Source organism: Numida meleagris, chromosome 16 (assembly GCF_002078875.1).
Source record: "Numida meleagris isolate 19003 breed g44 Domestic line chromosome 16, NumMel1.0, whole genome shotgun sequence".
Lineage (NCBI taxonomy): Eukaryota > Metazoa > Chordata > Aves > Galliformes > Numididae > Numida > Numida meleagris.
In genome coordinates this window covers 8,565,998-8,579,414 of record NC_034424.1, presented here as the reverse complement: position 1 = coordinate 8,579,414, position 13,417 = coordinate 8,565,998, and the positions used below count along the sequence as shown (strand labels likewise).

Below are 13,417 nucleotides of genomic sequence, written 5' to 3'. Positions count from 1 at the left end.
CCGCCTCCCGCGCCGAAGGGGAGGATTTCGCATCCCGGCGCTTTCTGGGGCGTTTCGCGCTCGGCGGAGGGAGAGGGGGAAGAATTTCGATTTTTAATTACTACCATTAAAAAAATCAAATTTGCAATTCTTTGGGTGGCCTGATGGATTCCCTGATTGACAGCCGGAATTGACACTCTGGGTACCTCTTATCTCGGGCATTTACGGCAATTTCTAATTGCAGGTAGTTTGTGGGGTTTTTTCAGCGCTTTGGCTCGCATGGGAACCGAGCGATTACTTCAAGAGGCCCGGGTTAAGTGCAGGCAGGGAGAGAATTCAATCCACATTCAAATTGCTTCATTAAAGAGACGCAGCTTTTGTTGCAAAGGATTTAAATGGCCACTAGAAAGTTCTTATTTATTGTTTTGAGGCGGTTTATATAGGGTGCCCCGCGCTCGCCCGGCGCATGGAGCCGCAGCCGCCCTCTCCCGCTCTCTCCCGCAAGGTGATGCCGCCGGAGCCGCTGCCCAAAGCGACCACCCGCTGCCTCGACCCGCACGGCCGCGCCATGGTAAGCGGTGCGCGGTGCGCGGTGCGCGGTGCGGGGTGCGGGGTGCGGGGTGCGGGGCCGGGACGCGGCGGGGATCGCGCTGGGAGCGCTGGGGCCGCGGCTGACGGATGCCCGCGCGGCTGTGCCCGCAGTCGCAGCCCGACGGGGAGCCGCTGCCCGCAGCCCTGGAGAAGGAGGACGCCCGCTCGGCGCCCAGCACCCCCTCCACGCCGTCCGTCTGCTCCCCGCCGTCCTCCTCCTCCTCCTCCACGCCGTCGGCCGGCAAGAACGTGTGCTCCAGCTGCGGGCTGGAGATCCTCGACCGGTACCTGCTGAAGGTGAGCGCGGTGCGGCGGGGGCGGCGGGGCGGCCGCGGGCGGCCCCGGGTCTCAGCCTCTGTCCGCTCCGCCGCAGGTGAACAACCTCATCTGGCACGTCCGCTGCCTCGAGTGCTCCGTGTGCCGCACCTCGCTGCGGCAGCAGCACAGCTGCTACATCAAGAACAAGGAGATCTTCTGCAAGATGGACTACTTCAGGTAGGGCGGAGGGGGTGCACGGCGTCCCTGGCCGGTGCCTGCGGCAAACGGCTGCGAAGCTGCGGGGCCGCAAAGCTGCGGCTCGGGGCGGCGCGGGGCTGCGGGAGGAACGGAGCCGGGGGCGGCCGCGGCCCCGCCCGGGGATCCTTCCCCGCCTCCCGCTGCGGTGCGGGGGGACCCGCCGCGGGGCATTGTCCTGGACGGCGTGGCCCGGCTTTTAGAAGAGGATAAATGCGTCCCGGCCGTCTGCGGGACCGAATGGTTTCTAAAACCGTTTTTATGCCGACTAACACCAAAAAAAGCCGAAGTGTCGTTGGTGTCAGAGCGGTACAGAACCGAAACAGTTCCCGGCCCCGCGGAGCCCTCGGGTGGGTGTGCGGCGGGGCCGGGGGCCGCCGGGCGGGGACCCGCCGCGAGGTTCGGAGCCGCGGCCCCGCAGTCGGCGTCCCGCAGTCGAGCTGCAGCCCGGTGATCTCCTCTGGGTGATAACCTCACACCGCGCGTCCTCCCAGAAACTGAGGCGCGACGGGTGGAGGAATCCTGAGCTCTTCGCTGGGGCTCGATTCGCCCCACAGCCCCCAGCGCCGGCGCTCCCCGTCCCGGCGCGGTGCGGGAATGCCGCTGCCCGGGCGGAAGGCAGAGCCGCGGGGCTGCGCTGCGGGACGGAGCGGGTGGCGGCTGTGCTGCGAGGGTGTGCGCTGCTGAGATCCGCAGTGGTTTTTTTTTTTTTTTTAAATTATTATTTGTTTTTGTTCTTATTGTTGTTATTGTTGTTATTATTGTTGTTATTATTATTTATGGTGAGGCTGTCCCGTGCCCGCCCGTGCCGGTGCCGCCGTCGGGTGCGCACCGCCGGGTCCGGTGTCCGCTGGAATCCCCCCGCTCCCTCGGACGTTTGGGGAACTGTGAGGTGCCGCTTCGCTGCTTCAGAGCGCTTCCAGCGCTTTTCATTAATTAATAATCGTTTTGATTTCATTAATATTTTGAAAGGATGGACGTTTTCAAAGACGGCTTTAAAGTAGCGAACCGAATCTTGAAATTGCCTTTGGGCAAAGGCGGGGAACGGGATCTGCCCCCGAAGAACCGTCTCTGCCGGGAACGGCGGTGCGCAGCGCCTGGCTGGAGCAGAGCGCGGAGTTGGGCACGGCGGCTCCGGTGCCGCTGGGGGGGAGCTCCGCACCCGCGTTCCGCCTTTGGCTTTAGCACAAAAAGATTTCGGCTTTTTTTTTTGTGTGCGTGAAACCATGCGGCGCGGGGCCGGGGCCGGGCGGAGCGGGGCCGATTCGCGCTGCCGCCGCCGTCGGTTCCTGGTGCTGGCGGCTCGGGCCGGGCTCCAGCAGCGCCGCGATCGGGAGCCGCAGTGCGGGGGTCGCGGGTCGGGGCCGCTGGCAGTTGGACTGCAGCCTCGGGCGAACCCCACCGCGTTCCTCTCTGTGCCAGCGGCGATCCTCTCGGGTTTGCCCCTGCAGATCCCGGGACAGCAGGGACCCAGTGCCTGGCAAAGCACAAATCTGACTTTTTAGACATTTTATCATGGTTATTATTTTCTTTTTCTTTTTTTCTTCTTTCTTTCTGTCTGTCTTCCTTTCTATCTTTCTTTCTGTTGCTGCGGATGAAGTGTGCTCTTTAATAGCAGAGCAGGCAGCCCCGCTGCCGGCTCCCAGGGTGGACGCAGCTGTGCAGGGACCGCTGCCCGGTGCCACTGCCGAGGGACAGCACAGGGCCACCCGCGGGCACTGCCCCGTGCCCCCTTCTGCCCCTGCCCCCGGCCCTTCCCCGCACGTGGGAGGCTGTGTAAGTGCTGGCGCTGCGGCAGCTCCGGGGCCTCGTGTGCATTTTTGAGCAAGCGATGCTGTTTCCTGTGTCTTGTCAAATAATTGCATTTGGCATCCAGGGCTCCAGCGCTTTGAGGAGAACCAAATTAAAACTGGAGCTCATGGAGCTCCGTCAGAAGAACACTGTGTTCCCAGGCGATGCGAGGGCTGCTTGTGGCCAAGCTCCCACGGCTGCAGAGAGAGCCGGGTCCCAGCATGGTCCTGGTGTGACCTTGGGACACCACATCACGCTGGGACACCCGGGGCACAGACAGCGTGCACAAACAGTGGCCCTGGTGTGCATCCCTGTGGGCTGGAACAGTGCAGGGCCTGCAGGTGGGCTGGTGGCAGTGTGACCTCTGCCACCCCTCTCCTCTGTGCCACGAGGTGATGCTCCAGCCTGGGCATGGCTGCGGCTCGGCATTAAGAAAGGCTTGCTTTGGTCTTCTGCATCTCTTGGAGTGATCTCTGGGAGCTGCAGCTGCTGCTGGGGCTGAATTAGGGTCTTTTTATGGAGCACACCAGGAGGGGATGGGGATGTTTGGGGCTGTGGATGGCCCTGGGTGGCCCTCACCTCAACCTTGCAGGCAGGGATCGGTGCCACGGCTCGGAGCCGGTGCCGCTTTCTGTCTCCTGTCACGGAGAGCTGGCAGTGTCGGCTCACCCAGCCCCAAACCCTGCACGGGGCCAGGGCTGGTGGTGATGCCTGGGCCGGGCTGTGGAGTTGAGCTTTGCCGTCAGACATACCAGTTGGGCTGCGTCCTGCTGCAGCGTGGCTCCGTCCTCGGCCTCGTCCTTGTCCCCTCGCTGCCAGGCGGGCAGCAGGAGCCCCATGGACCACCCCCTGTGCCCTGCAGCTGCCGAGTGCGCGGGGCTCGCTGGGCTTTGCTGCCCGGTGGCAGGAGCAGCTCGGTGCATCGCAGGGGCTGCAGTCGGTCTCATTTCTGAGCCATCCTCTCCAGCAGCACCGTGGGGCCGTGCCCGTCCCAGCACACTGCTTTGCCCGCTCGGAGCAGGGAGTGATGGAAGTGGGGAGAGGCGACTACCACGTGTTATTAGTTCCTCTGAGCCTGCCCCCTCGTCTGAGAGCGTTCAGCAAATACGACTGTTTATATAGCGCATTGTTCAAAGTAATTCGACTTACAGGAACGATTTCTACTTCTAAATAAAAAATTAATACAGTTCTTTTGTTTGTGCGTTTATATAAACGAGCTGGCACAAAGTCAGTTTACAATGTTCCCATCTGAAGTAAATTAGTGAAGTCTCTTAGCTAAGTCTCTGTATAATTTCAGCACAGAAATGTCCTCCTTTTTTTGTTGGTTCAGGTTTTGGGGTTGGTTTTTTTTTTGGTCAGCAATGGTCAGGCTGAAAAATTTAAACCTTTCTCCTCCTCCCTAATAGTTTGGTGGTTACCCACTGCAGTGCAGGACGTCCTGGCTGCATCTCCCCAAGCCCATGTGCTGCATGCGGGGCAATGGGATGGCGCGGCCGTGCTCCTGCTGCGGGGCTGGTTGTGGTGTGCTGCGTGTCACAGTGTGCTGGGTGTCACGGTGTGCTGGGGACTGTGGTGTGCTGGAGGTCGTGGTGTGCAGCACGTTGCGTTGTGCTGCATGTTGCAGTGTGCCCTGCACCTTGTGCCTGCAGCTGCAGAGGCTGTGCCCGTGTTGGCAGCCTCGCGGATTGCAGCGCTCGGTGTGCTGTCTTCAGTGTTCTCTGCCTTTGGTGGAAGGAAACGCTCAAGCTTTTGGGGCTGGGGATGGCAGCAGTGTCTGTGGCTTCCAGAGCTGGGATGGTGCTGAGGGCTGCGGGGCCGGGCGTGAGCCCCATGGTGCTATGGCCGTGCTGGGATGTGCGGGACACGCAGCAGCTGAGATCAGGGTTGTGTCAGGGCCAGCGTCAGCTCTGTGGTGCTGGAGAAGATGCTCGCCTCTCCCTGCTGCTTGCTGCTTGCTGTGTTTATTTATTTTAACGGTAATAAAACTCAAACGTGAGCACCCACCCATATTAGCAGAGGCTGCGGGTGGCTGTGCCCGGGGAGCTGCCAGCAGCGTGGTGCTGAGAAGCTGAGGCGCAGCCGCCAGTGTGCGGGGATGAGGCGGCCTCGGTACCTCCTCATTCCGCCGCAGTACTTCCCAGCATAAATAAACCCGAGCACAATCATCATCTTCTCGCCTCAAGGAGACCTCCTTGTAGGAGGAAAGAGCAGATGCATACGTCTGTACGTGTTAGGAGAAAACACATGTTTTGATTTATTGCAATAGGGGAAAAACGGCTCTAACAAAATTTCCATCTGAGTGTCACACCGCCTGTTATCAAAATAAAAAAGCCCGTGAACTCGGAGGCTGATTCACTGCACTGCGTGACCTCAGCGCTTGCTCACACGGCTCAGCCCTCGGCTGCGCCCTGTGCTGGAGGTCCTTGCCCGGGAGCAGCTCCGGGGCGGTCTCACTGCCGCCCTTTCTCTGTGGGGGCTCAGGGTGCTCACGGGCGCTGGGGCCTGCGGCTGCTGCCCGCCCTCACGCTGTGTTCTCTCCTCCCGCAGCCGCTTTGGTACCAAGTGCGCCCGCTGCGGCCGGCAGATCTACGCCAGCGACTGGGTTCGGCGGGCGCGCGGCAACGCCTACCACCTGGCCTGCTTCGCCTGCTTCTCCTGCAAGCGGCAGCTGTCCACGGGAGAGGAGTTCGGCTTGGTGGAGGAGAAGGTGCTGTGCCGGATCCACTACGACACCATGATAGAGAACCTCAAGCGAGCAGCAGAAAATGGTACGTGGTTGTGACACAGCCCTTGGCCCAGGAACCGTGCGGGGATATCGCTGCCCATGGCGAGGGGCCAGGGCTGGTTCCATGTGTGGAGAGCAGGATGGTGCCCGCAGAGCAGTTGCTTCTGCGCTGGGACATGCATGGAGCACGCGGCAGAGCTGTGTGCTGAGGGCAATGCCAAGCACGGCCCCGGCCCTGCTTCCACCGCACTGCTGTGCCTCACTGCCACATGTGACGAATCAGAAAGCTGTGGGGATTTGGAAGCTGTGAGTCATAAATCTATAAGGTGGGAAACCTGGCGGGTGGACAAACCCTTCCCATCATTTTTCACTGGCCCAGGATGCACTGCAAGTGGCCTCCATGTTCCCAACTGCATCCCGCTGCCGCCGGTGCCAAGAGGTCATGCAGTGTCATGGCTATGGGACAGTGGCCAAGTGGGTGCTCAGAAGAATGAAGTGGCTTTGGAGGGTTTGTGAGGCCGCGCCGTACCACATTATCACTGGGCTGGGCCAGAGCTGAACCTGCCCCACGTTCTCGGGCTGTGGCCGGCTGTGGGGCAAGGCGAGGAGCGGGGCTGCAGGGGGCCTGCCTGCCTGTCTGGTGCTCGGCTGCATTGCAGGGACAGTGCCCACGGAGATGCTGTGCAGCTGCAGAAATGCCGAGGGAAGTGCTCGGGGATCCTCTGGGGCTCGAAGCGCAGCTCCTGCCCATGTGCCACTCAGTAGTGCTTCATGGGTGTGGGGAGGCCAATGCCACGTCCCAGCTCGTGCAGCATGTGGAAGCGATTAACAACCTGACATGAAAATAATCAGTGTTTCTGTTTACAGCATTTGGGCAAGGGGATGGAAACAGTGTGCCCTGTTGGGCTGGGAGGCTCCAGTGACTGGCTAGTGTGAAGGCCGCAGGGCATCGAGAGAGGGGCCGTGGGTCTGGGAGGAGTGTGGGGCTGTGGGGCTGCAGCTGTGGCCGTGGCTGGGTCTGTCTGTGGGATCCTGCAGTGCCGTGGTCCTGGCCAAGGGCTGGGGTTTGTGTTGCAGAGGGGGCCCTGGTGGTGCCAGGGCAGGGGCTGAGTGTCCCCAGGCAGGTGCCCACCTCCCCATGCCCCTGGGCTGGAGGAGGGGATGGGAAGGCTCTGGGGAGCAGCGCTGCTGCAGAGTTAAAGGGCCACACGTTTTTCCCCCTTCAGTAATTACCCAGCAATTTCTTCTGCACATGAGGTTTTACACACAAGAAAAATAAACAGATGTTGCTGAAGTCAGAGTCCCATTCATCATCCTAAAAGAACAAGTCAAACTATATGAGAAAGTCCTTCAACTCCAGCCAAGACAATCACAGCCCTGTCCAGCTTGCAGAGCAAACACCGTGGTGTGCAGGCGCATCCTGGGAGCGGGGCGAGCGCCAGCCCCGTGCATGCACCCTCCCTCATCCATCACTCCTCTGGGCAGTGCATGGGCTTCAGTGCAGACCCCATTGTGGGGTGGGGGCCCTGGCCCTGGCCCTGGCCTCTTCCCCAGTGGCTCTGTGTCTGAATGAGCATGGCCAGACTCACTCCAGTGCGTCTGCCCTGCAGGATGGCTGCTGCCCTGGGCAGCGGCACCATGCAGAGTGGTGCCATAGGGATGGGGCTGCTCCTGCTGTTGCTACCTCGGGACTCAGGAGGAGGTCAGGGGAATTTGGGGCCAGGGAAAAGAGCAAGGAGCCTGTTGAAATGAGGCAGGTGATGGAGGCAATGGGGATGGGGCATGGTGTGGGTCCTGGTGTGCCCAGCAGCAGGCAGGGCCCTTCTAGACTGCTCGCTGGGGGATGCAGCCAAATGGTGACCATGAGCCAGGGCTGGCAGGAAGTCAGTGCTTTCCTTTACTGACCTCAAAATCCATCTTCCTGCTGCCCTTTCACCATCCATAATTCCTCACATCTTCCACAAAATTGCTGCTTTTTCTATACTCAATGTTAAACCCATCAGGGTCAGTGTTACCACTTGGTGATGGAGAGGCTCAGTGGCCCCATGCAGTTCCGGGCCAGCGCTGCTGCATGCAGTGAGGGATGCTTGAGGCATGCAGCTGTTGTTCAGCTCCTCGCACTGACTGCACTGGGCTTCTCTTTCACAGGCAATGGGATCACGCTGGAGGGGGCCGTGCCCTCAGAGCAGGACAGCCAGCCAAAGCCAGCCAAAAGGGCTCGCACTTCCTTCACTGCTGAGCAGCTGCAGGTAGCGGGGCTGGGCCGGAGGCGGGATGGGCTGCGGTGTCCAGCCACAGTCTGACCCCTCTCCTCATCACTTGCCAGGTCATGCAGGCACAGTTTGCTCAGGACAACAACCCCGATGCACAAACACTTCAGAAACTCGCGGACATGACGGGGCTGAGTCGGAGAGTCATTCAGGTGAGGGGCGGCTGTGGGCGAGCATGCAGGATGCAGCAGGTGGGATGCAGGGTGTGGGATGCAGCAGGTGGAATGCAGGTGTGGGATGCAATGTGTAGGGTGCAGGTGTGGGGTGCAGGTGTGGGATGAAGGCAAAGCGTGGGCACCATCCAGTGTTGTTTTACCAAAGACACATTTAAGTTTCTAACATGAAAAACTCTGGCTCAGGCCTCAGTTATTGAGACTCTTCATTCAGCAAGGGATCAAGTAGGCCACGTGCAGGGCGATTCTTTATGGGGCTGTTTTTTGAAGGTGCTTTGAGCAGGAAGCGATTTGTCAAATGCTTGTGGCTGTTTCCTTGCTGTGGCCGTTGCGTGGCCTCAGGGCGCTGCTCTGTGTTTTGACTCGTGGAAGGATTTCACTCCCAGTTTTCCTTGAAAAATTAAAGCATAAGAAAGACAACACCACGCTAGCATGGAAAAACCTACACTCATGTTTTAGTTCTAGGGCATAATCCCCCAGCCATTGCTTTAATTAAGAGCAGTGAGACACGGTCATGGCTGTCGGTGGTACAGAGCAGGGCTGTGTCCTGCAGCACCGTCGTTTCTCAGCTGTAATGAAACGCTGTGGGACCAGCGGACGCTGTGGTGGTGTTTGTGTGGGCATTTCCACACACGGTTCCTTTTGTGACGCTGCAGGTGTGGCCGTGGTGGGTCCCCGTGCGTGAGTGCAGCTCAGCCCGTTGCGCTCCTCCCTCAGTGTTCGCTGCTTTCGTTGCAGGTTTGGTTCCAAAACTGCCGAGCCCGCCATAAAAAACACACGCCTCAGCACACGGTGCCGCCCTCGGGGGCCCCCCCGCCCCGCATCCCCTCCTCCCTCGCCGAGGACATCCACTACTCGCCCTTCAGCAGCCCGGAGCGGGCCCGCATGGTGACGCTGCACGGATACATCGAGAGTGAGTGCAGGGCCGGGGGCTGGGGGGCTCAGCTCAGCCCCACAGAGCTCCTCTCCTTGCCGTTACTGCTGTTGGCCTTCCCGGGGTTCTGCCATGGGCTGGGCATTCCTCTCACACCCCCTAGGCCATGACGGACCGCCTGCCAGCGGTATTATGGCAGAAGGGTGACCAGGACAGAGTGCTTGAGCTCTGTGAGCCCGCAAAGCTTCTCCTCACCCTCGCCCACCCCCGAGTCCAGGGGAGCCCCAGCCTGGCGGTGTCACCTCAGAGTGCCCCTGGCAGGGCTGGGCCGCGCTGTGGGGCTGGCTGTGGGCATGGGGCTGAGGCCTTTCTCCTCCACAGGTCAGGTACAGTGTGGACAAGTGCACTGTAGACTTCCCTACACGGCTCCTCCAGTGCACCTCAAAGCAGACATGGAAGGACCGCTATCGAATAGGGGTGAGAAGGTAATTCTGGTCCTCGCTGCAGGTTTGGGGCCAACCTCCTACCACAGCAATAGTTTGTGTGTAATGTCAGTGCCACCGCCTGCTCCTGCGAGCAGCGCTCTGTGATCTTGGCTGTGTTTCCTTCATTTTGGTGGCCTTAGCGTGAGGTACCGACTGTTGGTAAACGGCACCAGTGTGTTCTGCACTGAATGCCCCATGCTGTTGTGGTGTGCTGGGATGCTCTGGAGTCTCGTGACCTCCTGCCTGAGCTCCTCTGTGCCTGGTTCTCCCTTCCCCCGACTGTGCCGGCACTCGGTCTGCGCAGCTTTCCGTGAGTTAACAGGAAAGGTTCGTTTCTTGGGAATTCCAGTATTGCTCAAAAAATAACAACTGTCTGTTACCGTATCATGAATCGGAATGTTATTTCACAACGTCTGGCTAGGAAACATTATTGCATATTGATATTTTGCTGTCGAGTCCCTCAGCATCTGTCCATTCGGATATAGCACTCATCTGGGGGCAAGGCTTCTGAACTGGCGTATACATGCTTGGGCTCATAACATTTTGTTTAGGATCCCAGTTTAAGAGGTTTTGACTTGAGGAAATGCTGAGCCTTTGGCAACTCGTTTTAGCTTTCATCTTTAAGAAGTTCTCAGCGTCTCTTTCTCTATTCAGTGCAGCAACCAGAGATTATTGAGCTCTGTTTTGACAAGCACAGGCAGGGGCACAGACAGGTTACTGTTTGGTCAAGGTGCTATCATTTTATCATGACTTTATCATCACAGAAACTGGAGAGTTTTCAGAAAATGTTCTGTAGTTCTGATGCTGTCATTCAAAGAAACTCCACAGCAGCAACTAGCTCCTGTGACTTAAATGCAATTACTTGCTTGCAGATGTTGCAGGACTGGGTTCTCAGGACATAGAGCTGCCTTCCAAATTCCTTTTCCAAACAATTCCTTCCATGGTGAATTCCAGAAACCTGCGTTCCCTGCGGGCTGTGTTCTAGGGGCAGGACGGGGAACAAAAATGACTCAGAAAGAGTTCATCCTGCAGGGAAGGTGGCTGCCGTGCTTCAGCTGGGTGCATGCTGCCTGGCTGCTCCTTGCGGTCCCATTTCTGTGGTGAGGGCCGCTTGTCTCTGGAAGCAGCTAACACTCGGTTCCTGTTTCTCCCCCAGGTCATCCTCTTTCAGTACTGACTCCGCAAGCTCTTCCTCACCTGCCCATGGCGCTCCCAGCACCACTGCCCCTCAGTCGCTGAAACACAGCATCCAGCCCAAGGCAACTGTTCTCAGTCATGTGGGAGAAACTCAGATTCAGCATTCTCGGTTATTTCCATTGACCAGCATCTAACATCCACTCTTATTTCTCCAGCAACACTCTGTGTATGTGTGTGTCGAGTGCAGAGTTGCATTTTTCACTTGTTTCTTGTGGACCTGTAGAATGACAGTGAGTCTCTCCAAGACAATGCCAGACACAGCCCAAATGAGTGACTCCGCTGTGCTTACAAACCTTGCTCCCCAGCTGTGGGAATACGAACACATCAGTACACACTGAGTCACAGGGGGTTCGATGATCACCCACGAATATAAAGAAAGGAGGAATTTACGTGGTTTGGCCTGATTCTCTTTTTGCACCAGTGAAGCACTGTTGGTTCCCGGACATCCCTCCTTATTTACACTTGCATGTGTGAGACTGAAATGGGCTCTGGCTCAGCAACTCAGTGTACATGGAGGACTCCTGAGCCAAAGTCGCAGGTAGCTGTGACTCCACTAAGTGGAAAACACGATGCCAGCTGGAAATAGGCAGTTTTTCTTCCTCCTCAAAGTGCTTTAGAATCACATGTCCTTTGATCACTCTGTAAGGTAAGTAAATCTTAGTGTTCCCCCCATTTTATAGGAGGGGATATGGAGATGTCCTGAACCGAAAGGAGCGGTAGGGTTGGTCGGTGGCAGAGCCAGGCTTGGCACTCTGAAGGTTTTAATTGCTGACTTATTCTCTGAGCACCGACTGTCTCTCTCCTCTCACAGCCATTTGCCAAATCTTTTTATTATTATTATTCTCGTTCTTTATTAACAAGCTACTTTATTTCCTTTGAGTCATGTTGGATGACGAATGGGTGATTTTGGAATGTACCTACACCAAACTCTTAGATGCTCCATACACTGGGACTGAGAAATCCTTAAGGGAAGCTGACCAGTAGACGTGTAGAAATGACTTGCCCTGGTGTGGACCCTAGGAGAGGGGCCCAGCACTGGGCTCAGTTAGTTAGTGAGAAGAGCAGGGAGGGTCCGGGGAGCAGCCAGGGAAGTGCTGCCAGCAGTGAGGCTGGCAGGCAGCGAGGGGATGGCGTGTTCCTCCATCTGGCAGCGCCTGCTCACCCTTATCCCTTACCAGAGCACGGCAGCCTCTCTTGCCAGGTCCCTGGATGAAGGCATGGTCCTGACTGGTTGTGCACGGCTCACCCTTGGGGCAGTCTCATGGCAACAACAAAGGAAGTACTCGGCCATCTGGCCCCAGATCAGGAAAAAAGCTCTGAAATGATACTTCATTGATGGTAATAACAAAAAGTAAACAGCTAGCATTTGCCAGCCCTTCTCAGCTTGTACTGAGCCAAGAGCAGGTCGCTAACAAAGCCCCTCTCCATGGGAGCACATGGGTCTATCTTGCTGCTAACTTTCAGGAGGCAGCATTTCCGAGAATGTGAAAGCCTGTGATGAGCCAGTCACTGTGTAACGTGACTGAGCTGTGCCTGAGGAGCAGAAGACAGGAATCTACCAGTTATGTAACTTGTTTTTAATTTGAGCTGTAGATACTCGTGTTTTTCTCTCTGGAGATCAATCTCCAGCATCAGCCCAGTGTGGTGAGCTGGTGGCACCGGCACAATGCCCTCAGCAGTCACATTGCATCTGCTGGGTGGGCACCAAGGTCTCCCGGTTGGACAAATAGCTGAACACCAGTACATGCTGATATCTTGAAACAAATACATATACACACCTCTATCTGTGTGTGTGTGTATGTAAAAGAGAGTGCTGTAATATTTGGACAGCTAGGCCAGTGTTCTAATTGCAGCCAGCAGCTAGCAGCTCTATTCTCAATTTGAAATAACATTTGGAAGGAGAGAGAGAGGAAATTAGGTCCGCAAAGTGCTATTGTCACCATCTGACATGCGAATATCCACTTCCAGTGTGTGTGCCCAAAGACACCCTGCTCCCCAGCGTCTCCTTGTGCAGGAGCAGCCCCAAGGTGCTCGTGTTTCTGTCCCCTTTCTCTGTGTCTGTAGTGATGAGCACAGGCCTGGCACACCTCCGTGGGCTGTGAGCAGAGCTCTCTGCTTCCTGCGGCTGCGAGGCTGCGTGTCACTGTGTGTTCACGGCGCGGCTGGGAGAGCTGCTGGTGGTCGGGGGGTCACCAGGGCCCCACTCCTCCTCCATTTGAGCTCACGCGTTCGAGTGATTGTTTGGTTGTGGAATTAGTGCTGTAGGCGAATGGGTAGCTATCCAACTCGGAATGGGTAGCTATCCAACTCGAGGCTGAAGGAGAGACCTCAGGCTGTAACGTGACCTGACGGCCCGCAGTACTTGAGATTTCCACAACTGTTTTGTTGAGGGAGAAAATGGTCTCTTGCATTTATCTTCTGTCTCAGCAGTGCAGTGAAAGGGAGGTTGTTAAATACGTATCTGCTAACTGTCAGCTGAGTTACTGATCGCAAACCACGTGTGAATCGTACTGTACATCCGAGCTCTGTAGCTGACACCGCTGTCGGGGCGGGCGGACGCGGCGGGGCACGCGGGGAGCATCGCTGTGCAGCGCGGGCTGAGGGCAGCTTCCCCCAAGTAGCCAGGAGCAGCTTTGCTAATTCAGAAATCAGGCTCTGTTTATATTAAGCCCAAATTGTTTGCAAAAACTGGAAGCAATTCAGCTTGTGCAGTTTTAGAGCTAATTATGTGTATGGAAAATACTCAACTGTACCAAGAATGTAAGAAATCCTCTAATTTATTCAATACATTGTTTCACGATATATTTCACACTGACTGT

At 57.2% G+C, this 13,417-nt stretch overlaps 1 protein-coding gene across 2 annotated transcripts; it reads left to right on the top strand.

Moving 5' to 3' along the window:
* LHX6 (LIM homeobox 6) lies at window positions 7–13,291 on the top strand. 2 transcript variants are annotated; one of them, XM_021413718.1, is made up of 9 exons: window positions 7–550; window positions 682–867; window positions 944–1,065; window positions 5,422–5,642; window positions 7,748–7,848; window positions 7,926–8,021; window positions 8,781–8,955; window positions 9,298–9,393; window positions 10,558–13,291. In XM_021413718.1, exons 1-9 carry the CDS (start codon window positions 446–448, stop codon window positions 10,638–10,640), a joined length of 1,185 nt encoding a protein of 394 aa, XP_021269393.1. In that variant the 5' UTR covers window positions 7–445; the 3' UTR covers window positions 10,641–13,291. The 2 variants fall into 2 exon arrangements, with proteins under 2 accessions (XP_021269393.1, XP_021269394.1); XM_021413719.1 differs by having other exon boundaries at window positions 9,298–9,401.